This window comes from Leptonotus elevatus, chromosome 10 (assembly GCF_054856555.1).
Source record: "Leptonotus elevatus isolate MCC_2025b chromosome 10, RoL_Lele_1.0, whole genome shotgun sequence".
Classification (NCBI taxonomy): domain Eukaryota; kingdom Metazoa; phylum Chordata; class Actinopteri; order Syngnathiformes; family Syngnathidae; genus Leptonotus; species Leptonotus elevatus.
Genome location: NC_141248.1, coordinates 12222622 through 12250538, shown reverse-complemented (window position 1 = coordinate 12250538; position 27917 = coordinate 12222622). Strand labels below are relative to the sequence as shown.

General features: G+C 41.3%; 3 protein-coding genes across 3 annotated transcripts; 2 read left to right on the top strand and 1 right to left on the bottom strand.

The window, feature by feature from the left end:
- The first annotated feature begins 350 nt into the window (after window positions 1-350).
- On the top strand, window positions 351-16947 carry kdm5ba (lysine demethylase 5Ba). The gene is made up of 28 exons (XM_086087379.1): window positions 351-479; window positions 678-1007; window positions 4320-4397; window positions 4472-4594; window positions 4735-4905; window positions 5297-5422; window positions 5493-5586; window positions 5673-5770; window positions 5854-6012; window positions 6142-6261; window positions 9383-9541; window positions 9787-9968; window positions 10153-10315; window positions 10628-10747; window positions 10933-11127; window positions 11367-11548; window positions 11834-11958; window positions 12070-12220; window positions 12519-12639; window positions 12719-13074; window positions 13623-13761; window positions 13841-14020; window positions 14263-14421; window positions 14674-15093; window positions 15162-15234; window positions 15310-15500; window positions 15588-15863; window positions 15958-16947. The coding sequence occupies exons 2-28, from the start codon at window positions 855-857 to the stop codon at window positions 16093-16095; spliced, it is 4452 nt and encodes a 1483-aa protein (XP_085943505.1). The 5' UTR covers window positions 351-479; window positions 678-854; the 3' UTR covers window positions 16096-16947.
- Window positions 16948-17384: 437 nt separating this feature from the next.
- Window positions 17385-25647, top strand: nelfcd (negative elongation factor complex member C/D). Its single transcript, XM_086086611.1, has 14 exons — window positions 17385-17578; window positions 18917-19029; window positions 19116-19225; window positions 19310-19419; window positions 20963-21070; window positions 21172-21324; window positions 22031-22161; window positions 22253-22418; window positions 22577-22711; window positions 22940-23079; window positions 23175-23289; window positions 23392-23628; window positions 23730-23859; window positions 23959-25647. The coding sequence occupies exons 1-14, from the start codon at window positions 17522-17524 to the stop codon at window positions 23991-23993; spliced, it is 1740 nt and encodes a 579-aa protein (XP_085942737.1). The 5' UTR covers window positions 17385-17521; the 3' UTR covers window positions 23994-25647.
- ctsz (cathepsin Z) lies at window positions 24208-27818 on the bottom strand. The gene is made up of 6 exons (XM_086086614.1): window positions 27632-27818; window positions 26579-26742; window positions 26275-26454; window positions 26048-26198; window positions 24768-24930; window positions 24208-24682 (listed from the first exon to the last, which is right to left on the bottom strand). Exons 1-6 carry the CDS (start codon window positions 27802-27804, stop codon window positions 24554-24556), a joined length of 960 nt encoding a protein of 319 aa, XP_085942740.1. The 5' UTR covers window positions 27805-27818; the 3' UTR covers window positions 24208-24553.
- Between the last annotated feature and the right edge of the window lie 99 nt (window positions 27819-27917).

Below are 27917 nucleotides of genomic sequence, written 5' to 3'. Positions count from 1 at the left end.
AGACTGACTCAACTGAAAGCTGATTAAAAAAAAGATTGAAAGTGAGATTTTATTTGAATATTGATAGAATGTGTTTCAATCTGAGAGACACCAGGAATTAATGACACAATGAACTAACCATGCATATATACTTCACATTTAAATATTAAGAGAAACAGCTGAACTGTGATTTGTGCCTACCAATCGGTGGTCTCCTCTAGACCATTTAAAAACAATGATCCGGTCAGAGCGGATTGATATGGTAGGTGTGTTCGATTTGAGAACATACAAGTGTTCTCATCATTTCGGTCCAGCTGGGCGGAGTCAGTGCCCAGCCAACCCGTCGCACTTGCTCGTAAACCGACCAAACCGTCAAGCCTCGTGGTATACAAATCAAACTTAGAAAACAAGGGAGTAATCACCTCTAAGTAAACCATGGAACCGATTATCCTTTAATAGAATTACATTGCGTACGAAGGATTCAAGAAGAGTAAACTTAGGTAAAGTTAATTTCGTAATATTTTGGAATCTAATGATATAATGACGTTTTTGTTATTATCAGAATATATAACATAATTGTGCATCAACACAATTTAAATTATACCAACAATACTTTAAAGTAACATTAGTGTGTGAAAATTGTGTTTTTCGTGTGCGAAGGCGCTCGTAACGAGTCATTCCTTGGTGTCTACTTTTAGGAGCGGAAGCACACAGCTCTGTCACCCTATCGCTTCCAACTAGAACTAGATAATTCGCCTTTGAGTTGAATGAGTGGAGAATGGATACGAATTGAAATCTGGATTACAAAGACAACAAATTGAGCGTGGGCAACCCATCAGGCATCACTGAACGAGCATCACAACGAAGATGCAAGAATGACTCAACCTCAGCTGAATGAGTTCATTCCTCCCCCGGAGTGTCCTGTTTTTGAGCCCAGCTGGGAGGAATTTGCTGACCCTTTTGCGTACATCAACAAAATACGACCCATTGCAGAGAAAACTGGCATCTGCAAAGTCCGACCGCCACCGGTAAGCCTCTCGTAATATTTGAATTTTTTTCGAGACGTGTGTGCGTGTGCACTTGACCAGGAAAGAGCGTGAAGTCACAGTCAAAGTTGTGTTTTTTTAGACAGCTTTCAACATGGCGGAGTGGGGGCTCGAGAGTTGAATTGTCAGCTAGCTGTGTGTTTGCTAACCTTCAAACGTAACCGCTCAATGAGCCTTTCATAACGAAAACGCTGAAATATAAATCACATTTCGACACCCCAAACTGTCTATGATTCGATCGCAATATTATGTGAGTTCGAAAAATGAAATTAAAACGCTTCAGTTTTAATACATGTTGATAATTGGTATTGTTTACATTAAGGCAAAGTGGACTGGCTTCTTAGATTTACAGTATCTTGGCAGATACCGTTTAAAAACGTGTTTGTTTGCTCATCTCAATTCGACGGATTTGGCCTGTGTTGTGTTAGTTTATCGTCTGTCCGGTGTACAGCTCTACGTGCTCTGGGGCCAACTGTTTATGGAGAGAAAGGACGCTTTATCACAATGGCCGCACTGTTCGACGTTTTTAAACACATTTCCCACCCTGCTACTATTAAAATATACTTTGTTTATCGACGTTTGCTGGTATTAGAAGTGCGTTTGTTTTTGTCTTGTCGCTTGCTTACTTTGTTCCAACTGGACGATAATTGTGGCTTAACTCGTCACGCACTTGTTTTACTCCATTATTGGTAAAAAAAAAAATCATGTTGAGTCTTTGACAACAGCGCGACCTCACCTTTTCAAGTAATTTAGCATTCGTCACGATTTGTGTTTGGCAAAAGCCACAGCTTTGTCAAGGGTGTGTCCACGCCTCATTTGCCTACTAATGAAATAAAGGCCCAAATTGGGCTGAAATAAATTGACCAAATATGCACGCACTTACTTTTATCGTATACGTTAACAACAAAATGGCCAGCATGTGTACGAGGTCGAATTTATCGAGAGGATTGAAGTGCAAGTGTTTCACGGTTAAATGGGATGATCTTCATGAGCTGACATCAGGAAATGGCTGGTTTAGTGTTGATTAGTCACCAAATATATTGTTCAGTTAGTCGCTTGGGAAAAGATGGTGTTAAGTTTGCGTAAGATTGATGCCATCAAATAATTATATAACGTCCCTTTTATTAGCTTATTTATGCTGTTTGACGTCGACAGTTTGTATATATTCAGACTCTTGAGGCCTCGATGCAAGTAGCCTGTATTAAATTCTTCTTACAATGTTATGTAACAACGATGTGTTTGCTGTTTATTTACTTATTGGCTCGTTACTGTAAACTATACACTAGTTACAAGTTAGTGTGTCGAATGTCTGCTTATATACACTCGCCGGCCACATATTTAGTGCACATTATGCGCTCACTGGCCACAACATTAGGCACACTTGCACAATGCAAGCCCTATTGTTAAAGCCCAGGCTTGTAGTTTCTGCATCATATGAATGTTTAGGTGTAAAATCAAGACATTTAGTTCATAGTCAACAGTCCAATAGTAGCACTATGTTTATTTGTGTACTTTGTATTCAGTAAATTGTCCTTTTTGTACAGGGTAATTTAATATTAATCAATTATTGGTGAAACTATGAAAGAAAACAAATAAATGTGGAGAACCTTTTTTTTTTTTCCTTTATGGCTATTTCAGTTTTTATGAATTCCCCCAAAAGCGATACTACATTTATGAAACAATGTAATGAAAATATCAAACAAACCTATATTAGATTTTATCATGTAAAGATGGTGTATAAACTGAAAATTGCTATGCTCCAGTGGTTCATGGAGTGTTTTGTTCCGTTTTTGTTGTTGTTTTTTGGCACCCTCCAACCCGGTCATGGACAAATGGACAACTTTGAAGCAGTCTTAAAACTGCAACTGGGCTGTGTCGCCTTTGAAATGCCAGACCCATGACACACCCCTTTCAACTCCCATAAATCCAGACGAGATTCAGCCATATGAACACCCAGTGCTACCAAACTTAATATAATGGGCTCTTTGCGCAAATCCACTACTTCCTGAACTCAATACCACTCTTTCATTTCCTTTCTTTTATGATTGGACAAACTGATTAATCCAGGTGTGTCTGGCCATTGTCGTCGTGGTTACTGAGGTCAGGCACACCTGGATTAATCAATTTGTCCAATCATGAAAGACAGGAAATGAAGCAGTGGTTTACTGAGTCCAGGAAGTAGTCGATTTGTGCAAGGAGCTCATTGACTTGTGCTGAGGAAGTAGTTAATGACCAATCATGGCTCAGTTTGCTGACCAAACCCAGAAAACAGGTGAGCCATGATTGGTGGTTGCCTACTTCCTCAGTACGGGTGATGTCATCTTCAGTCGACAGCAAGTGGGAAAAAATAGTTTTTCAAGTTATTAATTGTACAAGAAAAATAATGAAGTTATAAAATTAATTCTGGACAAAATATTAACTTTTTACTGCTGAAAATGGCTTAATGAGTGAGTCAAGTATCCCTTTAAGTACAATATTTTAACTGGCAGAGAACAAGTACAAACGGTGGGTCAGAAATCGAGATACGAATCAAGTCAACTATCGTGTGTCTTTACAGTTACAGTCCTAATTATTATGCATTATGATTATCTCTGTGTAAATGTTTTGGGCCCACTGTAAGGGTTCTTCAGATATTTTATTTGCTTTCAGAATTACATTGTGGGCCAGATCAAATACTCTTTTGGGATCTTCACTCACTCACTCATTGAAACCTTTTACAGCACCTTTCATATTGAAAAAGCAACCCAAAATACGTTACAAAACAAAGAAAAACACAAACCTCACATCCACCTTATGACTTGTGTCAACACATGCGCACACACACACACACACACACCAGATTGAACATCAAGTGGATGGACCAGTTTGCAAAACCATTTACACATTTATATATACTGCTGGGGCAAAATTAGTGCGGGGACAACAATAATAATAATAATAATGTAACAATTTCATGCGAAACTGATCTTGTCTTCCTGTGTCTAAGCCTGTTAACAACAACAAATTTGTGCCATTTTTGCAGGAAGTAGTGTGGTCTAGTGGTGATACAGATAAAATAGTCACAGTTCTGTCAGTAGTGTAAGATAACCTTATTAAGTTATTAATCAATAGAAATGTTAGCTTTTGTTTGTTCTGCGGATGGTATTCTGGTGAATTATCTGAATTGATAAAATGGTGCAGATAAATTGCTTAAGAAAAACAGCAATAGGTTCACAGAGCCTCATTGTTCTAGTGTTCAACTATAAAATATTCAAATAGAGAATTTAAAAAAGTTGTTCTATTTTCACATTCTAGGAATGGCAGCCACCATTTGCCTGTGATGTTGAAAGATTGAAATTCACACCACGAATTCAAAGGCTCAATGAGTTGGAGGTATGGTCACAGAATGGTGTATGTTAAATGGTATCTTGGTGCATTTATTAATTACAGTTCTTTTATGTTTTTAGGCTCAGACAAGAGTGAAGCTTAACTTTCTGGATCAAATAGCAAAGTTTTGGGAGTTTCAAGGCTGCACTCTGAAAATCCCTCACTTGGAAAGAAAGAGTTTAGATCTCTATCAGCTCAACAAGGTGACTGCACATTCTGCATACCCCCCCCCCCCCCCGCCCCCCACCCCCTCACATACACACACACACACACAATGTGAAACATTCTTTGCATGCCAACAAACTTGGTAAAAGTCTACATTCGCTGCTACTTTGTTGTTCAGCTTGTGAATGATGAGGGAGGTTTCGATACCGTCTGCAGAGAGCGGCGCTGGACTAAAATCTCTGTCAAGATGGGCTTTGCTCCAGGCAAGGCGGTGGGCTCCCATCTGCGGGCGCACTACGAGCGGATCCTCTACCCATATAACCTGTTCCAGACCGGAGACAATCAGCCTGTATGTCCCACCAAATTGTTATGATGTCATGTATCAAAGGGTTTGTTCTTATAAGCTTCAATCTCGGTGCAGAAGTCACAAACGGCACAGTATCACTGTCACTGTCAGAGTATGACTCCATCACAGTTTCTATGTCATTTTTCTGCTAGCTGTGTAATTTAGGAGTAATGTTTACAGTGTGTGTGTGTGTGTGTGTGTATATATATATATATATATATATATATATATATATATATATATATATATATATATATATAATGTAAGATACTGAATGTGTTTACACTCTGGAGGTAACTTGACTGGATTGAAAGCTAAACTTTCATTTTTTTTCCTGCATTGGGGGTCACCTTTTATATTAATTTGCTTTGTCGTCCAACTTCTGTCTTTGCAGAGAGCCACCTTGACCAACGACACGAAGGATAAGGTTTACACACCACATGACCTGCCGCAGCGCCAGTCTGTGCAGCCGCAGGAGATGTGTAGCATCGCCCGGCGTGCAAAAAGGATGAGAGCCGAAGTGAGTGTGGTCCTTTCCGCTTCCTCTTTTGTGTCACAGTTCCTTTTTCTTACATTACAAAACTCTACAGAGAGGCTACTTTAAAAGCGAAGCTGAGGAGGTTCGCAAGAATCGGCCTAATCTCAGGAGGAGAATGGGAACATATGTTGCGAAGTCTGAGCCAGGTAAGAACAAGGTCTTTTAAGGTCATCAATACGAGTAAATGGCAAAGATACAAAGACGCCATTTGTAATTCAACCATCTGTTTTAGGGAGCATGTCGGTGAAAGAGGAGACTGTGGAATATAACGTTACAGAAAGTTGTGAAGAAAATGTGTTGAATAACGTTAAAAATGGTACAACGAGTAAAGTAAGTACATTGTAGTGTAGCTACAATGATCCAAGTTAGCGTTTTTTTTTCTAAAGAAAATGTTTTTTTCCCCGACTACTCAGGTGGAGCAATACATGTGCCTAGTATGTCACAGTGGAAATGAAGAGGACCGCCTGTTATTGTGTGATGGCTGTGATGACAGCTATCACATCTTCTGTCTCATCCCCCCGCTACATGAAGTCCCTAAAGGAGACTGGAGATGCCCCAAGTGCCTAGCGCAGGTGGGGCGCATGCTCTCTACCCTTGGGGGCAGCCAAATCCTGACGCAATACACAGCTTATGATTGGAACAACTCCAATTCAGTTCACAATAGTTGGATTTAACCGATGTGTTTTGTCTTCATTTTGCAGGAATGCGGCAAACCTCAGGTTGCTTTTGGCTTTGAGCAGGCCAGCAGGAGCTACACCCTGCAAACCTTTGGAGATATGGCTGATTCCTTTAAGTCGGATTACTTCAACATGCCAGTTCACGTGAGTGGGGATCCTTGCTGGCGCTGTCTTGCCTGTTTGCTCAATTGCATGCAAATTACAGGGACAATTGTAACTGAAAGGGGCATGTGGACCAGTATAATACTATGACATTGAATTTAATATACAGTAATTGAGTTTAAAGGAGAAGTCAACCTTAAACATGTATTGACAATATGTTATATGTGACCTCACTAGTCTAACCATGACATTCTGATTAATATTATATTTATGGAATATGAGTTATGCAGATGTCGTGTAACATTCATGTTGTGTAACATGGACAGGTCGCTTGAAATGTTAAACCATTGTGCCACCACTTAAGGAGAAGTCACTATAAGTGTGTCACAAAGTTAATGTTGTAAATTGTGATGCTGAAGTCGTGTCACGGGGAGATAATGATGTAAAGAATGTGGGTTGAGGATGAGCCTTAAATTTGAAACCTCGAAATCAATAACTAAATTTGCTTATAGTCAGTCACACCTGGGGTAGATTTAGCCCCTATTTTATATTCATTCATATTTAGCTCTAGTTTAGAAATTATTCACATTTAACATTTATCCATTTGGGAAGAAGCAGGGCTTTATCAAGTGTCCTTGGTGAGAGAGATGCAGGCAAGGAAGCAGTGTTTTGCCTTAATACATTGAAGGAGGAATACAGTGGACTGGGAGGAAGGTTGTTTTCTGGTGCGCATCAACAAATGTTATGGCAAGCGGGATGTTTTACTTGACCTTAGAGGTCATTCGCTTGGTGCCGAGGACTATCTTGTTTTGGGAAAACAAGAACAGTATTTAATCATGGTAAAAACTAGTAATTAGATGAAAGTAGGCCTATATATGTTTTCATCACTCATCACTTCATCAATCACTTGTAAAAACACAAGGGTTTTATATATGTTTTTATTTGGATGTACTCAATCTAAGATGTGGCGGATACGAGAAACCTTAAGGACGGACCTCCCTGGAGGAAATGTTCAACATTAGCAATAACCGGTCAAAATGACCCGGACATTACGATCGCTAGCAGCTGCGCTTGTTACAATAACATCCTCGCAACGCATACGATGGCGAAGTAGCTCCCCCCGCGGGTGAATCTCTCTCAGTAACATCCTTCGGAGGTGGGTCTTTAACAGAAACTCCTCCTTACCGTACCCATGGGATATAAGAGAGTAAAGGACAAATAATCTGGTTCACTTTTCCGTCTCCCCAACTTCGGAGAATGGCCTATAAATTCCAAGGTTGAGGTAAGCGTAGTATAAGAAAATTGGTCACTATTTCAAACTGTTTCTAAGCGCAGGAAAGATAGTTGGCTAAACTATGCTTTACTTTTTGAAGGTTCTAAATTAGACTTGGGTAGATTAGGAGTAGCCTGGAATAAAAAAGTCATTTATTTGAACTCAGTCTCCTATTGAGCCAAAACTGCTCAAGTCTATTCGATTATTTTCCACCTAAAAGGGATTTCTTTCATCAACATTTCTGCCATTTAACTGGGGTTCTCTTTCTCAACAAATACAATTATATTATTTTCACCTGTTATTAACTTTGGAAATACTATTGTTTGATTCTGATGATTGAACTTTAATGAAGATCCTATCTTGTCTTTTATTTTATCTGACTTTTTTTTTATTTCATCTCCCTTATTTTCAATTTTGAATCTTTTAATTTATTTCATTCCACTTATTTTTATTTCAGAATCTTTTATTCTTATTTTTTTTCTACTTATTTTTTATTTTTTAATCTTTGGTTTATCATCTTATTTTTTAACCTTTTGTATAAAGTTATTTCGGCTTATTTTGAATTAGGAAAACAAGCCCGAGCGGGTGTAATAAAACCAGCTAAGTTTATTTAGGTCTTAACAAGTGCAACCGATCATTTAGAGAAGTAAAAAGAGTGTGTTCAGATTTTATCCTGGTTTCAAATTGGTTACTCAATAATGGTTTATTTGAAGCAAGACCGGACTGATTCTCTAAAAATGGGGTGGTGAGAACCTAAACCAATCCTTCTCGAAGCCGGCTTGCAGAGCTCCCGTCAACTCCTCAACTTTGACCGTATTACAGCGGGTAGAGATAAAGGGGCACTTTAACCCATTGAACGGAGAGTCGGCAAGGTAAGTGCGATCAGACACAAGCAAAATCCAGCTTTTCAGTTTTAAACCATTTTAGGGGACAGCCATTTTGCCACTTGCTGTCGAGTGCAAATGACATCACAGTTGCTCAGGTCTCTGGTAACAACCAGTCACAGCTACGCTTCAGAAAACAGGTGAGCTGTGATTGGTCGTTCCCTGAGCAACTGTAACGTCATCTTCAGTTGACAGCAAGAGGCAAAATGGCCGCCCCCTGAGATGGATAAAACCGGCTGGATTTTGCTGCGTAGCTTATATTCCACAAATGTAATATTAATCAGAATGTCATTTTTAGACTAGTGAGGTCACATACAACATATTATTGTCAAGGAATGTTTAAGGTTCACTTCGTCTTTAAGCACAGTTTAGATGCTCTAGTAGGCCTTTTTGCGAGTATTTGGAACTGTTCATAATTCCCGCCACATTGTCAAAGACCAGTTACAACTGAAGAAAAATAATACAAGGTACTGTATAGTGTACTTTTGGTGATAAGCATTGTTGTGCTTGTTTACCCCAAATATACTTTTTCCAAACACATCTTGTAATACAATGTGTAATGGTCTGATGAACAGACTCACACTTAACATGGTCTTGAATCTGATTGGCTAATTCTAAACACAGCACCGGAGTTAGAGGAGGATGTGCATACTTGTGCAACCACATTATGTCCGTTTTTTAAAAATAATTATTTCTCCTCTTGAGAGGATTAGAAAGAGTTTTTAATTGCGTGGAACTAGTTATAAGTCACATTAATCGTGGAAAAGATTTAGAAATATTTTTTTCTTAGTCTCATTTGCTACGTCACAAAAACCTGCCAATTTAAACTTATTATAGACGGTACATGTTGCAGATTGTTACGAATCAGAATTATTTTGCTGACAAATTAATTGTAGTACCTGAGAGAAAGCGGTCTGTGCACGCGCATGTCTGGCGTGGAAGGTGTGCATACACAACTTTCCTAATGTCGTTACTAATCAATCTGAATTTATCTCTTGTGTTGTAGATGGTTCCAACTGAGCTGGTGGAGAAGGAGTTTTGGCGGCTAGTCAGTACCATTGAAGAGGATGTGACTGTAGAATATGGAGCAGACATTGCCTCCAAGGAGTTTGGGAGTGGTTTCCCTTTGAAGAACAGCCATTTTGAAGTGTCTCCCGAGGACGAGGTACAAGCTGTCTAGTTACTATGATGATGGTCTCTATTACTAGATATACAACGATGGTTAATTTTATGTATTTATTTGTTTTAAATCATAGAATGGGGTGTGGCAAGGCTTTTTTTTTTTTCAAACAAGCTGTATAAAATACTTTTCTCTCACTGGTTGCTAGAGCTATACCATTGTGTCATCTTTCAAACTAACTGATGTCGGGTAGAATGGGCCATCATTTTTACACTTCCTGTGTTCTACAGCACTACCTAACAAGTGGCTGGAATCTTAACAACATGCCTGTGCTGGATTCCTCGGTGCTGACTCACATTACAGCCGACATTTGTGGGATGAAGTTACCCTGGCTCTATGTGGGCATGTGCTTCTCCTCCTTCTGCTGGCATATTGAGGACCACTGGAGCTACTCCATCAACTATCTTCATTGGTACATTGTTTATAGTAGAGTTGAAGAGATTTAACTTTTACTTATGAGTCTATTTTAAATAATTATGAAATCTCACTATTGTAATTATGAAGCAATGAACCTTAAAAGAATATATCACAAATTAGGTCTGTGTATTGCTAATAATGGCTGTTGTTTTTCTCCCCTATTCTTTTTGGCTGTGCAGGGGTGAGCCAAAAACCTGGTATGGGGCGCCAGGTTACGCTGCAGAGCACTTGGAGAGGGTTATGAGAAAACTAGCTCCTGAGCTGTTTCAGTCGCAGCCAGACCTCCTTCATCAACTCGTCACCATCATGAACCCCAACACGCTGATGAACAACGGCGTCCCGGTAACTAGCTCAGTGTTGCAACATGATTTTTAATCGTCATATCAGAGGAGGAGGAAGTGCAGTCACTTGAAGAAAAAAAAGCAAGTTATTATTACTTAGTTGCATATATTTGGATATTATGCAGTGCAGTCCTATGCCACTAAAAACCACAAATTCTAGGTATGAGTTTAAATTGTAATTTCTCTTGACTATGTCAACTGTATTGGTTGTTATCTAATAGCACATGCAAACCCAAATGATCATATAAATAAATACAATTCCAAGAAGAAGTGTGCATTTTCATTTTCCCCTCTATCTTTCTGGCTTTCTTAGATCTATCGTACAAACCAATGTGCAGGAGAGTTTGTCATCACCTTCCCCAGAGCGTACCACAGTGGATTCAACCAAGGTTTCAACTTTGCTGAAGCGGTCAACTTCTGCACCATGGACTGGGTAAGGCACTCGCGAGGAGGTCCAATATTGTAATTTAAATAGGGCTCAGATGTCCAAAGGAGCCTACAATGTTATGCTTCTACAGCAACACTAATGTATACATGTAGGAATGCATCTGTCAACAAATTGAAAACAAAGTGGCTATAACAGTGTCTTATTTTTAATGAATGCCAATTTCCTGTTAGATGCCTGTCGGCCGAGGCTGTGTGAAACACTATCGGCAGTTGAACCGGTATTGCGTCTTCTCGCACGACGAGATGGTCTGCAACATGGCCTTCAAGGCACATAGATTGGATGTGGAACTGGCCTCCGCCGTGTACAAGGAGATGGTCGCCATGATCCAAGAAGAAGAAGAGCTTCGAGAGAAGATCAACAAGATGGTGAGCACTGAGCAGTTCTAGATTTTAATCCCCAGTTTTAAAATTAGTTAGTCAAGCCAGCGTTACAGAGCTAATTGTGCACAATGCATCTGGTCGTATCAAAACAGAATGGTAGTAGAATGAAACCATAATGTAATGTCTTAAGGATGCACGGTACATTTAACACGTTTTCTTTATCTAGCAAAAACAGCTGTCCCCCCCCCTCTTCAGCACTAATAACTGTGAATGTGTATCCCCAGGGTGTGGTGCAAACACGGCAAGTAGATTATGAGCAGCTCCCAGATGAGGAGCGTCAGTGCTGCAAGTGTTGGACCACCTGCTACCTGTCTGGCATCACTTGTGTCTGCACTCCCGGCAAGGTGGTCTGCCTGTACCACGCCCAGGACCTATGCTCCTGCCCACTTAGCAACCTAATACTCAAGTGAGTGTTCAGTCGCCATAGCAATTGTATTTCTTTCCTACCTTCAGTCAGCAACCTGCTGCCTCTGTAAACGCAGGTCAGAAAACAAACCTGTCAGAAAATGACAGTTTTTATATTTTCCTTACAAATTATTTAGAACACAGAAATGATACCATTTAAAACAAATACACCAAATGATCCAAATTTGTCTTCTTTGCTCTTTGTGCATTTATTTAAAGGTGCAGGTCCACGGATATTAATGAATATGTTCCTGCCTTTTAATCTCCTGTCTTAATATTTCCCTAGTTACAAAATTACACTGGATAAGTTATACCCCATGATGGCAGCAGTCAAGCTACGCGCGGAGTCCTATAAGGAATGGCTGAGTGCTATGCAGGGCATTCTGGAGAAGAGAGAAAACCACAAAAGAGGTTACATTAATTTAAAAACCCTCCGTGTATTCTGGTCACACCTCAGGACAAATTTTCGTTAAGCTTGTGCAATCTTTTGATGTGCTAAAAGAATGGTCTATGTCTGGTTAGGTCTGGAAGAGCTTCACAGCCTGGTTGAGCAAGCAGAAACAAAGGGGTTCCCACAAACCTCCCTCTTGGATCAGCTGCGCGTTGTTGCTGTAGAAGCTGATAAAGTCGCTGTGGTGGCCCAACAACTTCTCAATGGCAAGAGGCAGACGAGGTACCTATTATTTTTGTACCAGTGTGATTTAAATACTAATGGCCATGTCCATGAATGTTGGCCACATTACTAAGTTAGCCCAACTGGCTGCCATTTTGGACAATATTTGTGACGTGAAGGAAGGGTCACAATCTCTGATGGGGCGTGGCTATTTGCTCTGTAAATAGAGTATTTGTGCTTCCTCTAAACACAATAACGACAGCATGTTTTGCCCTGTGGTTATCAATTGTTTATGTATTTTAGCTGACCCTCCAAAGCTAACTGTCATCCTGAGTCTTTCCTTTTTATAATGTTGCAGGTTTCGCTCTTGCGGGGGGAAATCTCAAAGCCAGAATGAGTTGACAGTGGAGGAGCTTCGGTCCTTTGTCCAACAGTTGGACAACCTGCCGTGTAACATCAGACAGGCACCTTTACTGAAGGTTGTCGACCATTTAAGTTGTAAAGCTTGACTGTGTCTTCTGATTTTAGAAACTAAAGATATTTGTATGTGCCTTTTAGGATCTGCTGACAAGGGTCGACGAATTCCAGCAGCGCAGCGAAAGGCTCCTGTCTGACGAGTCTCCTAACTCAGTCGAGCTTCAGGAACTTCTGGATCTGAGTCTGGCCCTTGACGTAGAGCTGCCCCAGCTGCCTCTGCTTAGGGAGAGGTTGGAGCAGGCCCGCTGGCTGGAGACTGTGAAGCAAGCCAACAGTAGGCCGGACAACCTCTGCCTGGACACCATGAGGAGGCTGATCGACCAAGGAGTGGGTTTAGCACCTCACAGCACAGTGGAAAGAGCCATGGCTCGCCTGCAAGAGCTCCTGACGGTGTCGGAGCAGTTGGAGGAGCGAATGCTGGGCCTCATGACAGCCAGGTGAGGACAGAGGCATGCTCATGTTTCCAAACGAACAAATATCAGGTTCGCAGTCATTCGATACATGTGTAATGGGTTGTATCTTGAGGCTATTCATCAAATATTTCACAAATTGAAGGCATTGTAGTCTGAAGGCTTAAATCTACTTTATTGTTTATTTTCATTTGTATATCTTTTAGATTGCTTTCATGTAGAACAAAAGATCCATTTAGGTTTGATGTGGGGGGGAATCCCCCCCTTTTTTTTTTAAACAAGAATTCTCCCGTTTTGGATATTATTCATTTTCTCTCCTAAGACCTATTGCCAAAGTGTATCAAGTTATCACTTGGAAGCCCCATGTTCATTGCGGTTGTCTTTGGCTAACTTTTCAAATTTTATTATGTGGTTTCACCACTTGCTTGCTATTCAGCAGCGCTAACAAAAGAAACTGAATAAATAATCTTAAATACATTTCTCAACGCTGTATTATGCTGGCACAGGAAAAGTAATCTAAATGACCTGATTATGTAATGAATGAATTGAACACATTTGTGTACGTCTTTCCACAGTCCATATCACAGTATAGAAACACTTGATGCTGCTTTACAAGAAATGGAAAACATCCCAACTTATCTGCCAAACTGCCTGCAGCTGAAGGATGCTGTGGTCAAGGCCAAGAAATGGCTTCATGAAGCTGAAGCCCTCCAGGTAAAATGGAGACTAGTTGAAAAATTTGCCTGAGTAAAACCTGGCCGGCTATCTAAATGTTGCTGTTGCGCGTTTGCAGCTCGGGGGCCGTATTCCCCTGCTAGAAAGCCTCTCTGAGCTGGTACTCAGAGCGGAGGGTATCCCCGTGAGACTGGACCCTCTCAGCCGATTGGAGGCACTGGTCAGTGATGTGCAAACCTGGAAGGAGAGCGCTGCAAAAACATTCCTGCTTAAAAACTCACCCTTTTCGCTTTTGGAGGTATGTCAAGCATTTTAATGTTCTTTTGGATTTACAGTCGTTCCATTGGCTGTGCCACACTAAATATTATTCCTAATTTGAAGATGCATTTTGATATTTTTTCCATTTACCAAAATAGTATCTCCTATGTCAATTCTGAAACCAATTTAGGGCATTTTTGGTCAAAGAGCACACGAGACTGTAGTTTAATAACCTCCTCACTAGCACATTACTATATTATTCTTTATTTTTTTCCTTTGCAGGTACTGTGCCCGAGATGTGACCTAGGAGCTGGGCTTCATAGGTCAAGATATAAAAAAACAAAGGAGGGACCACAGATCAGCAAGAGATCCCCCGTCAAGCTGGACTCGATCTACGACGTGGAAAAGGCTCTTTCTGAAAGCAAAAACTCTGCCTCTGCTGTGAGTGTCGTTTCTTATATACGTAGCGATATGGCTTTGTTGTTGTCAGCTTAACTTCATTAAAATATTATATTTTAATGGAGGAAATTTACAAGGACACTACCATTTTTGGGGGGGGACTACAGCTAGCTCGAGCCCAAGGAAATGTGTACATAATGTATATTGTATGCATTAAGCAAATATTAGTGTATAATATTAATATGACTGTCCATCTGTAAGTATTATGACTAACAAAGTCTTCTCTCGTTACAGATGGCCACCCTTGGTGACGTCCGCGACAAGGAGATGGAGACCTTGTTGGCTCTGAGGGCTTCAAACGAGTCCAAGCTTCTTCCTGCTGAGAACTGTTGTGCACTTAGTGTTTGTGTTTGCCAAAAGGCGCCCTCGGGGGCCATGGTGCAGTGCGAGCTCTGTCGCGAGCTTTTCCACAGTGGGTGCGTTGTAGCAAGCGCGGACCTCAGATATGGCCACGTCTGGCTTTGCCCCTTTTGCCAGCGTTCAAGGAAGCCGCCCCTGGACAAGGTCTTGCCCCTGCTGGCGTCGCTGCAGAGGATTCGGGTCCGACTGCCCGAAGGAGACGCGCTGCGCTTCCTCATCGAGCGGACGGTGCAATGGCAGCACAGAGTTCATCAGGCCTGTACAGATGGACTGCTGGAGGAAGTGTCAAGGATGGTCAGTAGTCAGATCAGCATTTGGGCATGCGATGTCATTGTTTGTTGAATTTGATGTGTTTGTTTCAGCTGAAAAACAGATCAAGAATAACGCAAAAGAATGGCTTTTTCTACACAGAACACCAATGCGTTCCAATCGATGGTTAGTTAAATCACAATTTTTTTTATTATTTTTTTTTAAATATTGAACCAACTTTTCTAAATGCGCCTTTCACAGGACTTGTTCCTGAGCTGGAAGAGCTGATGGTGGAGGGGTTCCTACTGCAGGTCACACTTCCAGAGACCGAGCAGCTTTACAAATACCTGCTGTACAAACTGGCTCCTCTGCCCACTCAGAGGTCATCACCCTGTCGAAAAAGCACAGAAGATGACGAGCTACGGAGAGAGCGTGTAAAACATCACAAAAAGGTATTCGGTCATTTTGGGCTGCAAGTCTGCTAACATAATGTGGAACGGATATGAAATCACGTTTATCTTGCATGCGTGTCAACACAGAAGGGACACTCGAGTCACAATAAAGAGGCACTGAGCAGTCAGAGCAAACGGACCAAGCGGCGGAAGGAAAGCTCGGATTCACAGCACTCTGAGAAGGCCAAGAGATGTTGCAACAAGATGTCAAAGAGGAGGCGTGACCGGAGTGAAGAAAGGAGGAGGAGCTGCTCCCCCGCAAACAGAGTGTCAGAACCTGCTACATCTGCGTCCGCGTCCGATTCGGATGAGGACTACTCGTTGTGCGCTGCGCCCTGGTGCAGAGAGCCAGAAGGAGACGAGGTGGGTTTGACGATTAACCACCACGCAGACAGACAGCCCTCGACTTGTTGGCCGATTTGTACTATAAAAATCCTGTTTGTTATTTTCCTTCCAGTTAAACTGGGTCCAATGTGATGGTAGCTGCAATCAGTGGTTCCACCAGGTCTGCGTGGGGCTGTCTGCTGAGCGTGCAGAGATGGAAGAATATATTTGCATAAGCTGCACACAGCCGGACTTTGACAGAGGGGACTGAAGACCAAAAAGTGACTTTTTGCAGGATCAGAAGTTGATTTTCAGCACGCAGCACTTGAAGTGCACACCTGAACTCAGCTCCCTTTATCTTATGGCTTGCCCTTGGCGAACACGGTGCTAATCACTCGTCTCTTACATTACAACAGACTTGTGTCACTGTTTTTGCCATGTGGCTGCTTCCTCAGCTAATATTTTCCAAAACTTCCCAGAATGAACAGTGCAGGGACTTGATATCCCAAAGTCAAATGAAATCACATTTTGCCGTTTTTTTCCAGCATGAGCAATGTGAAATTTCACCTGTAGAGAAAATATTATTCATCAAAGCAATAACTGAACTCCTTAATTCCAGTTTAGTTTCAACTGAGCGAAGAAATCCCAATAGAATGCCTTGTTAAAGTGAAAGCCTGCTAAGAATTCACCTCTTGGATCTGATGTTACAGAACGGTTCAGGTAAAAAGTTGTGAACATAAAAAAAGTTAGGTAAGGTCGCAGAAATGTGACTAGTTTGGGAGGGGATGGAATGGTCATCGTTGTCCCTTTACAGTTCTCTGACATGATTTTAAATCACTATCCCTTTTTCTTTTTTTTGGGTGACTTGAGAGAACGAGTTTTTGTCAATGTTTTGGTTCACAAAGTGAGGAGAGTGAATTGTCCGACATCCAAGGAATGTACATTTTATTTTAGGGTGCAGCTTCCCTGTAAGATTTAGGTTGAACATATTGTGTTGGATTTAGATTTAACACAGATTGTGTGATTTATTCGCCACGGGTATGATCTTTTTCTCTCCTTTGGCTAAATAATATAATTCATATGTTGCAGTTTGCAATTTAAAATAAAAAAGTTTGTTCCCAAATGTCTGGACTTATTGACCCTATGACATATATCCTACTTCATTTCTTACGAATGGCTCTAATAAATAAACATTCCATGATAACAGTACTACTATACAAATCTCACTTAATGAAAGACTCAAGTGTGTAGCGTATGTCTGTCCCATGAGTCATTCTTGTACTGTGTAGCTATGCTACGGGCTCCGTAAAATAGTGGAGGCTTCATCGTGTGATTTTGTTAACGGTGTGCACATTTTATCACTGGATGAACCTCTGCCAATGATGTTTTAGGCGTTTTTTTTTTTTTTTTTTAAACATGTAATTATTACTTCATTTCTTGGGACGGTTTTATTTAGTCCTGTGCTGTGAGATTTTTCGAATCCATCCAAGTGAACTGAGTTGTGCCTGACAGGGCGAACTCGGGTAATAGTAAATTAAAGAGGCGTGGCTTTTGGTTCACCGCCTCGCCATTTTCCTCCAGTTGTTGTTAGCCACCGGGCTAGCTTATTCAAACGTCTTCGCAGGGTGTCATTCCGCGGAATGATACAAACTACGTGTAACTACAGTTAGTTTGAATTCAAACCTGTTCCTGTCGACATGGACGAGGAATATTATGGCGGCGCGGGGGACTGGGAAGGTCCGGACGGTAACACGGTAAAGCTTGTTGATGTTTGGCTAGTTATTGTTAGTTAGCATGACAGTTTCTAGTGGGAACTATGGAAGCGGAACACTGCTCTCTTTTTGGGATTGAACACTATTATTATTATTTTTTTAAACGGCCGGACAATATAATTATTTTGGTCCGGTGATTTGTTACATTAAGTTTTTAAAGATGGAAGATGAAGTTCAATGTCTGCTAAATGCTAATAGATTCTCTATGTGTTGGACATTCAATCAATTACAGTAGCGTTAGTGTACTTTTTAGAGTCTCCACCTGACCAACCATTGATGTGACCTATGACCTGCACAACTAAGTTGGAACAAATATGTTCGAGAGGGGCAGTCAAAACAACTGGCGTAATGTGGTTGCACAAGTGTGCACAACTGCACACCGTCTTGCAACTAAGGAGTCGATGTGCTCAGAATTAACCAATCGCATTAACTCATGTTAAATGGGAGGCGGCAGCACCTGTCGCCATTTAAAGTGCATCCGATTAACCATAAATAAAATTCAGATGTTCAAGTAGGTTTTCCTGACATCCTTGTCGTTGTGCAGCACCGAGTACTAGTACAGGTTATAGGTGACATTAGGTGCGTTTCCACTTTCCTTGCACCCATTTTTATTCGAATTCGAAACGCTAGAAATGTGAAGGCAAAATGTAAAGGCATAAAATTCGCTAAAACGACAACAAAGTTTTACACGTTGGAATTGGTGGATTTTTCAGCAAATCGATAACAGGAAATTGTGAATTTACACGTTGCATGTTTTGAACGGATATTGCGTCACACATACATATTGTAGTCAGAAAAAAATGGCGGCGGATGATATAGGAACATGTATTTGAGGCAGCGAAGACATTGAAACACTTCTAGAGTTAATAAAAGAAGCGAACATTAATTTTTCATTTCTAGTAATGGTGAAAAAGGTTTTGAAATAGTTTGCTTAGTTTGGGTTATGGTGTTAGGGGTTCAACTTTTTATCTTCCATCTGTCTGTTTTGAATTAGAACACTACTAACTTCATAGCTGTGTTCAACATGTTTTTCCCAAACCAGCAGTTAATAAACTTAATACGCAACTTTTATTGCTTTTTTCGTGATGTCATTTTCTTGTAAAATTACCACATTACTCTCATCGTTTTTTTTTTTTTGTTTCAGCGTGGCCATCACACCCCACGGTGCTACTTAGTTGTTTTGCAGACATACTTTTTTTGCAGATATCCTCAAGACTGACTTTTTGAAATCCACAAAATGATTCATTTACAAAGGATTTCTTGTTACGTCAAACATGCCACAACATCAAATATAACGACGGCCTTGCAATTTTCTTGCAGGAGGATGCATATGTCGACGTTGAAAATTTGGGGAAAATCCAAGAGGATTGTCTGAAGAAATTTTCCAGCCGGGATTACATCATGGAGCCCGCCATTTTCAACACTCTCAAAATGTATGCACGTGGCCGCTTTTCGTTCGTTCGTTTTTAAAATATGACAAGCACAGTAAGGTTGAGCTCCTCTTGTATTTTTGTTGCAGGTATTTCCAGGCGGGCGGTTCTCCAGAGCACGTGATCCAGCTTCTGTCGGAAAACTACTCTGCCGTGGCTCAGACCGTTAACCTGCTGGCCGAGTGGCTCATCCAGATGGGTCGGCAGCGTCTCTCACCCTGCTTTTGCTGTGCGCGCTGTGGGCCGTGTTCATTTTTGCTTATAATTGTCATGTGCTTTACAGGAGTCGAGCCTGCGCAGGTCCAAGAACGAGTTGAGAATCACCTGAAGAGTCTGCTGATAAAGCACTTTGACCCCCAGAAAGCAGATTCCATTTTCACCGTTGAGGGCGAGGTACGAAATTAGCTAACGATTAAGTCAAGACACCTTTCTAATATAATGGCATAAAATCACATTTTCAGGCAAAAAAAACCGGCAATACTGACTATATCGTTTTACTAACGACTTCATTTTAGGGTAGTTGAAGCGTGTTCTTAAAACTTCCCGCCGTGTCTCGCGTGATCGCGCGCGATAATGTGGCATTAAAAACAACGACAAACACACAGAAAGTGAGTTCAACAGAGAAGCAGAAAAAGAGGCGGACTTTGATTGAATTTGCCGCCCACTCCCACTATGATGTTCCTTGCAGCATCCATTTTTAGGTTGTACAAATAAAAAGGAAGTGCCGTGTCATATATAATCCGCCTCCATTATAAATGTCTTTGCTGTGTTGAATTAAGCGTTAAGCATATGACGTTCTGCTGACATGATTGCGAAATAGGATCTGGCGGGCATTTTATTCTGTTACCGGAATTTTTCATTTTGAAACCGCGTCGGTCTTCCTGTCCCACTCGATGTGTTCTGTGCTAGTTTGTCATTTGACGGATGCGTCGTCCGGCAAAAATAGAAAATGGGTCTATCCATGCGGCGGCCTCCGACACGACGCAGTCGATCCGCAGCGCACACCGGCGGAGCGGAGTGGAAACGCAACGCACATGCACTTGCATGCGGTGTAAATCTGGGGTTCGAATGTGTTTGCAATGACACCTCGATAAATGTATTGATTTAATTTGTAATAATATCAGGTATTGTGTACGTACGTGTTGGCCAGCACAATTGAGACACTCTACAATTGTTTTATTAAAATTTTAATATAAATATTTATGTCAGTAAATAATTGTTTGATTTATTTATTTTATTTAATCCAGTAATATTGGTCAAATTATAATAAAAACATTTTTTTTTACTTTTTAATTACAGTAAAGACTTAATGATTGCTTATTTAATTTCAATTCATGATAATCCATTCTCATTTGAATGATTTTAATTATAGTCACATTTGTTTCTGATTCAGAAAATAATCTGTTATGAGGGGGAATATTGTAAATAAATGATGAAGTCCAGCCACAAAATAAATACTGAGTTCACCAGAAGAAAAAACACTCAATAGGGTGATTTAATTAAAAAGTGCTTATTGAACAATTTCCCCATAAGAGAGATGTTTTTTTTCATTTTATTTGAAAGGGACAATGCACATTAATAAACAACAAATTAAGTTGTAAATATGCCAGATTCTAGCAGCAGTTGCTAATTTGCATCTGTATTCCCCTATACATAAATACATTAAAATGCACATCACAAAGCAATATCAAACAAACAAGAAGTTATTTACATAAATTGTAATTCACACCGTTTTTGAGAAGGGAAAGCTTTGAAATGGTTTATCATGGTCTCTCTCTCTCTCTCTCTCTCTCTCTCTCTCTCTCTCTCTCTCTCTCTCTCTCTCTCTCTCTTTTAATGTGAGGGGAAAAGCTGCCATTTTAAGAGTGCTGTGCTCACTTTGAAGTGAAATTGAAAATTACGTTTTAATTCATCGAGATTGCAAATGTGTTTCTAGACTCCTGCTTGGCTGGAGCAGATGATTGCTCACACGACTTGGCGAGATCTCTTTTACAAGCTGGCGGAGGCTCATCCCGACTGTCTGATGCTGAACTTCACTGTCAAGGTACGCTCGCAGAAGCCATATTTTTTCGCCCAAGCTTTTTTAATATATATATTTTTTCCCAAAGTCAAATTCAGCTATAAAAGAAATGTGTATCTTTGTAGCTGATTTCAGACGCTGGCTACCAGGGCGAGATCACCAGCGTGTCGACGGCGTGCCAGCAGCTGGAGGTTTTCTCTCGGGTGTTGAGGACATCCTTAGCCACGCTGCTGGATGGAGGAGAGGAGAACTTAGAGAAGAACCTGCCAGAATTTGCCGTGAGGCCCATTTTGAGGATTCGTAGATAGATGAAGAGATCAGTGTTGTTGCAGTTGATGAAAAAAGTAACTTAATTACTTTGCTGAGTTAGATTACAAGTTACTTTAATAGTTATATTCGGCTGATAGCGACGGTCCCGCTTAACATAAAACTGACACCCGGTTTTGCCATTTAAAAAAAAAAAAATTAATTGTATTTTTGTTAAGTGAAGTATAGAAAGGTTTTTTTTTCATTATTAAAAGCAAGTAGCAAATTTATGTTTACGTGAAATTATTTGTTGTTGTTCTTAAATGCCACTGTTAAAACGCACTTCAAATTCAAACACTACAAAAATACTTGACATATTTAACTTATTAATGTTGTAATGGCAAAACTCACCATTTATAATGTAGATTGTTTATAAATATAATGATTACATTTGGGGGGCCTCCCGCAGTCACACAATGTGGTGTGACTAAATGAAAGCTGCCCTCGAAATATTCTCTCCTTTTTATTGCCCGTGTCCTCACTTTGTGGCAATCTGCTTCTTCCTCGACAATCGCACCATGTTTTTGCGGTTCAGTATAAAATAATAGTGCCGTATACCGTATGAAAACATAATATTATTTTTTTGGGGGGTGATTGTGCACCTCATCACATCTACAAAACTTTACAAGACCGATAGTTTTGAGTTGCTCCTTTATTTTTGGCTTCATCTCTGCTTAGAAAATGGTGTGTCACGGGGAGCACACGTACCTCTTTGCTCAGGCGATGATGTCCATCCTGGCCCGGGAGGAGCAAGGCGGCTCCGCTGTGCGCCGGATTGGCCAGGAGGTGCAGAAGTCGGCCCACAAGAGGTAACCCCCCCCCCCCCCGCTAGTGGCTGCAAATTCGCCAAAAATAAACGCCAACGATTGTTGTTATTATTGTTGGTTTGTGTCGCGTCAGGGGCCACGATGCCAGCCAGATAACGCTGGCGCTGGGCACAGCGGCCGCCTACCCTCGTGCCTGCCAGGCGCTGGGGGCCATGTTGTCCAAAGGGGCCCTGAATCCCGCCGATATCACGGTGCTGTTCAAGATGTTCAGCAGCATGGACCCGCCTCCTGTGGAGCTGGTGAGGAAACCGCACATAATGTGACGGCATCGCGTAATGAGTTCTTGTTTCGTCCCATTTTATTGTGAAAGGAGAAAAAAGGCGGGTCATTCTCTGAAATCTGAATTCTCCGAGGCTTAAGCTATATTGATGAGCACTTCCTGTTTCTTGTTCCTCAGATCAGAGTGCCAGCTTTTCTGGACCTGTTCATGCAGTCGCTGTTCAAGCCCGGCTCGAAGATCAACCAAGACCACAAGCACAAATACATCCACATCCTGGCCTACGCTGCCAGCGTGGTCGAGACGTGGAAAAAGGTTGAAACCTCTACTCATTCACTGCCATAAATTCATAAAAAAAAATTAAAAAAGTATTAAAAAATATTTTTTTTAATTGTGATTAATCGCATGACTTCACTAGTTAACTCACAATTAATCACACGTTTTGTATCTGTTCTGAATGTACAATAACAAATTCTAGGTTTTCATACTCTTGTTAACAAAAGTGGGGGGGGAAATGAACTGACCTTTCTGCCCCGATCTCAGAACAAGCGAGTCAACATCAACAAGGACGAGTTAAAATCGTCCTCAAAGGCCATCGAGACGGTGCACAACCTTTGCTGCAACGAAAACAAAGGCGCCACGGAGTTGGTGGCGGAGCTCGGCACCTTGTACCAGTGCATACGGTGAGTGGGAGCCCACAAACCAAAACACACGCCGCTGGATGGCGCCAAGCACAGTCGATGGATCGGGTTGTTTTTGTGTCGACGTATTTGCTCAGCTTCCCAGTGGTTGCCATGGGGGTTTTGAAGTGGGTGGACTGGACCGTGTCCGAGCCTCGCTACTTTCAGCTGCAAACGGATCACACGCCGGTCCACTTGGCTTTGCTAGATGAGGTACTGAGAGAGAGTCACCGACACACAATTTGAACTCTTTTTTTTATTTTTCTTCTTCTTCTAAGACGACAGCTAAAACGGTTCCTCCCCCCTCCCCGGCAGATCTGCACGTGTCACCAGCTGCTACATCCTCAGGTCCTCCAGCTGCTCATCAAGCTTTTTGAGACCGAACACTCGCAGCTGGATGTCATGGAGCAGTTGGAGCTCAAGAAAACTCTCCTGGACCGGATGGTGCACCTACTGAGTCGTGGTTACGTCCTGCCCGTGGTTGGCTACATTCGCAAGTGTCTGGAGAAGCTCAACACCGACATCTCCCTCATTCGCTATTTTGTCACTGAGGTAACCACTTCAACGTGAAGTTCAAATCTAATTTGCTATAGTGTGGGTAAATCATTTTGAGCAGAAATAAAATGTTAGCGTCTGTACCCGTCCTTGCAAAGGTCCTGGACGTGATCGCACCTCCGTACACGTCTGACTTCGTTCAGCTCTTCCTGCCCATCCTGGAGAACGACAGCATCGCGGGAACAATTCGCACAGAGGGAGAACACGACCCCGTGGCAGAGTTCATCGGTACGTCCCCCTCCTGGTGGTCGACTAAGGAGCATGAACCGAAATGGGTTTTTTTTCATCTTGATTTTGGAAACTAATTCACATTGTTTTATATTCCAGCTCATTGCAAGTCAAATTTCATCATGATTAATTGAGGCCGCTTTCATACCATAAAAGAGCTGATGAAGCGCACCTTTTGGACATGACGCAACTTGGGACTTTTGTGGGCATTGAGGCCAACTTGGAGCTGCTCGAGATGATGAGATGGAGATTCAGTACAAATCTCAGCACAAAGAGTGAGAAGAAAGCCACACAGCATGACTTTAAAGGCTGACATATTGTCAGCAGTTATGGAAAAAGACTCAAATCACAACTTTTTTTTTTTTTATTGTAAAGGCACGCTTTCATCACCTGTGTAGAACTCGCATAGCATCAGAACGTGATTGTGGTTCAACATGCGTGTTAATATGTTGTTTATTTAAAAATTTAAATGCTAGCAAGCGGTTTGTGATTTTTGAATTTCTATTATATGTCATCCTGGTCATGTACTGGTAATATTTTTTAGACTGTTCAAAAGTCTACACCTCTGTAAAAATCAAAACAGTGCCAACCATTTGGCACTCAAATTTAAAAAATAGATTTTCACACAGAAAAACAAAGACCTGCTCCCTTTTTGGCAATGATTAAAACTGGATTGACACAATCCTGGTGTGAACTAGACTAAATAGTCTTTAGGGACTATTGGGTCTCCAAAGGCGCAATCCGTCTCCAGTGCCAGGTTGTAGGAACTTCCGCTTCCTCCCTTGTAGGCGCTGGTGACGATCCTCAGCCAGCCTTTCTCACCCTGGCGACAACACGACACGTTTCAACACAACGCCACCTTCATGCTCTTAAACGTTTCCTTTGTCGCTCTTGAGAAAAGTGCTTACCCACGGCTCGCCCCAGGAGTTCCGTACGATCCAGTACTCCACGCCGTTCTCCACTCCCCATCCCACCACTGACACGATGTGGTTCACGACGGGGTCGGCGACGTACTCTGAGTAGAGACCGCCTTGGTAGGCGTCTAGCGTGTCCGTCGCCCTGATAGCACAGCTAAGACACAAATGTCACAGATTACTTGCAAGTAAAAGTAATCCTGCTCTGAAATGCTTAAACGGGTGCTTTTCTGCTCATTTGCATATGTAGAAAAATTGAAAATATTTTCAGTACAGTAGCTCAATGCAGAAAAATAAACAAAAGATTCACCATACACAAAGTAAAATATTGCTATTTTGTATCATTTTTATATTTACAGATTACAGCCACTTTCCTTATTTGGTCATCATTTCCACCTCTTGCTTAGAAAAAACAAGCAACTAATACCGCACCACAAGATTCAGGGTACTTTCCGTATGGAAAATAATATGAAAAAGATTCTGCAGCCCGCTCATCTGTCTCAGCAGGAATTAAAGTTGCGAGTTGCCCCAAAAAAAAAAAAAAAGTGAGAAAAGTTGCTAAATATAGAGAACAAGTTGCTAAGTGGAAAATACAGACTAGTGTAAGCAGTGCATGTAAGCGGGGACATGATTAAACTATTGAATACACCCAACAAAGACGCTATGGGAGTGGTGCATTTTCAAGTGTAATTCTTGTTTTGACCATCTAGCTTTCATTTTGTGATTTTACATTTCATTTGACCATTTTCTTTTATCTTGATTTCATGTTTTCATTTAATTTTGTTTGGTGTCATTATTTCTCGGTGTCTGTAATGTACGATGGACTTTCCTTGTGTATGAATGGTGCTGTACAAATAAACTTACCTCAACTTGCCTTCTGAAAAGTATTTTCCAATGTGTTTAATGAATACGTACGACACGGCGTATTTGCGGGATATGGCGACTAAGCCCTACTGGGAAAATCTGCAAGTACAGTATTTGACGCCCCCACCCTAAAGAGGTTTGACCGCTTACATGAAGCTCCAAAACTTAGTTTGACATAGTTCCCTGACGCCAAAGCAATACTTTTATATTAGCCACCGCTTTGGCCTGTACCCTAAGGGAGGATAGGTTTCCCCCGCTGCATACGAGTTTCACTAAGATGAAGATGAATTTTTTTTTCGACAATATCGAAATTTCTTGACATAAATGAGTACAACCAATTGTTCTATGAGGACACTTGAGATGTTAATGAGCTCAACTGACAGCTTTCAATAATTAATTATTCAACAAACCTGATCGGACCCCTGGCATAAATCTCCGCCATCATCTTCTCCCTCCCGCTGACCATTCCATAATCGCCCACCATCCACATGGTGTAGTTCTTCACAATATTGCATACGCCGAAGGTGGTGCAGGTGCCGCACTGGTTGAAGGGTTTACATGCTACAAAGGAGGGGGCGGCAGAAAATGAGACGTGCGTGCCCGGGCGTGCTCTGTTGTTACTCTGAAGGACCCTCACATTGATCTTTGGCCTGGTAGTTATTGCACGTCTCGTCTGGAATGCCGTGAGTGTTGGCATACTCCCACACTGCGTTCTGATCACCGCCATGGCAAGAACCGGCTTCTCCGCAGTCGATCACGTTCTGCACGGAGAGGTAGGCGGACGGCCACGCCCCTTGTCGCTTGATATTGATGCGATCTGGGCGTCAACGGAAAAAGAACGACGGCTCAACTTCCTTGAATCATAACAATGGCTGGAACACTGTCAATACATGTCTGTGACACAAGGAGAGAGGATGTTTATGTTTATTTGTGGCTCGAACCTGCCATTGCGCTGGTGCTGCCATGAGCCCAACATGAGCCGCAGTACTGAGGAATGTGCTGATTGCGGGTGGTGCTGACATAGTTGATACCGCCGATGTTCCTCCAGTCCCACGACTTGGGCAGATCAGAAATTTTTAAATACTCATGAGGGCGAGGCGAGGTCCTTAAAAGACAACACATGGACGAATATTGGTTCTTATTAATCCATATCTGGCCTGAGAGAGCATTTGATTCAACCTGCTTGAAAGAAAGAAAAAAAAAAGAACAAATGGAGTAATTTCATAACAAAAAGTCCAGCAACATTTAACCCACATGATATAACCGGTGTCCAAAAAGTTGTATTACATTAAAAACGTAAAAACGCAAATGATATACAGAATTATTTTTTTTCGATGTACAAAGTTTTACAAAGCTTTTAATTATTGCATTTATGTATTTCAGGTACAATGTTGATAAAACATTTTATGTTAAATAAATCCCTTTAAAAAAAAAAAGTGCTTATTGTTAATAATGAACAAAACTTGAAATGCGGACTCAGCAAAATTATCATGGAAGACAGTTATGGAGACGTGGACATAGGACAGTGACGGATAAATGAAGTAGACTCAAATTTAAAACAAAACTACTCATTTTGTAATAATCTTCACAGATTTGTCTAGTAAATTACTTTTGGAAACAGTGAAGAGACGTTACGTCAAGTTTACGCACACCCTGAATAATGTTTTCCCCCATACGTTTAAAGTGGCCGTCGGAGGACTAGATTAAAATAAAAAAATAAAAAAATAACATTAACCTCCTATTTTACGTTCCAGTACTGTCCATGACAAAACTGTTTATTTCCGACCTATGAAAAAAAATCGACGACCCAATAGCGAAGTAAATGATACTTTTGCGTTGCTATTATAATCTTATCGATCCATTTATCCTAACCCGCCACAAGGTTTTTTTTTCCATCCCTTCTCAGTAAAACTCGTGACTTCCACCGTTTGACAGTTTGTTAGCCATGTCGCTAACGAGCTAGCATAATTGTTCAAAACAACCTCCCAACTTACCTCAGTCCGAAGACGTGTTTCCTCGGCGTGGGGACATAGCAGGGCTCTTCGCTGTTAAAATACAGTCCAGCTGACACGGTAGATAAAAGGACGGAAAATAAAACTATAGACGCTGTGTTCGCCATTTGGGCAAGCCGCTTCACCGCTCTCTTATTGCTGACTTGTGTCGACATCACCTGACAAGATGACTCACAGGAAATGGTCTTGACGATTTCGACAGCGCCGACTAGTGGCTTGAATTAATTCCACTCTGTAGCTCTCATGACTGATTTAACTCCTACTGTAT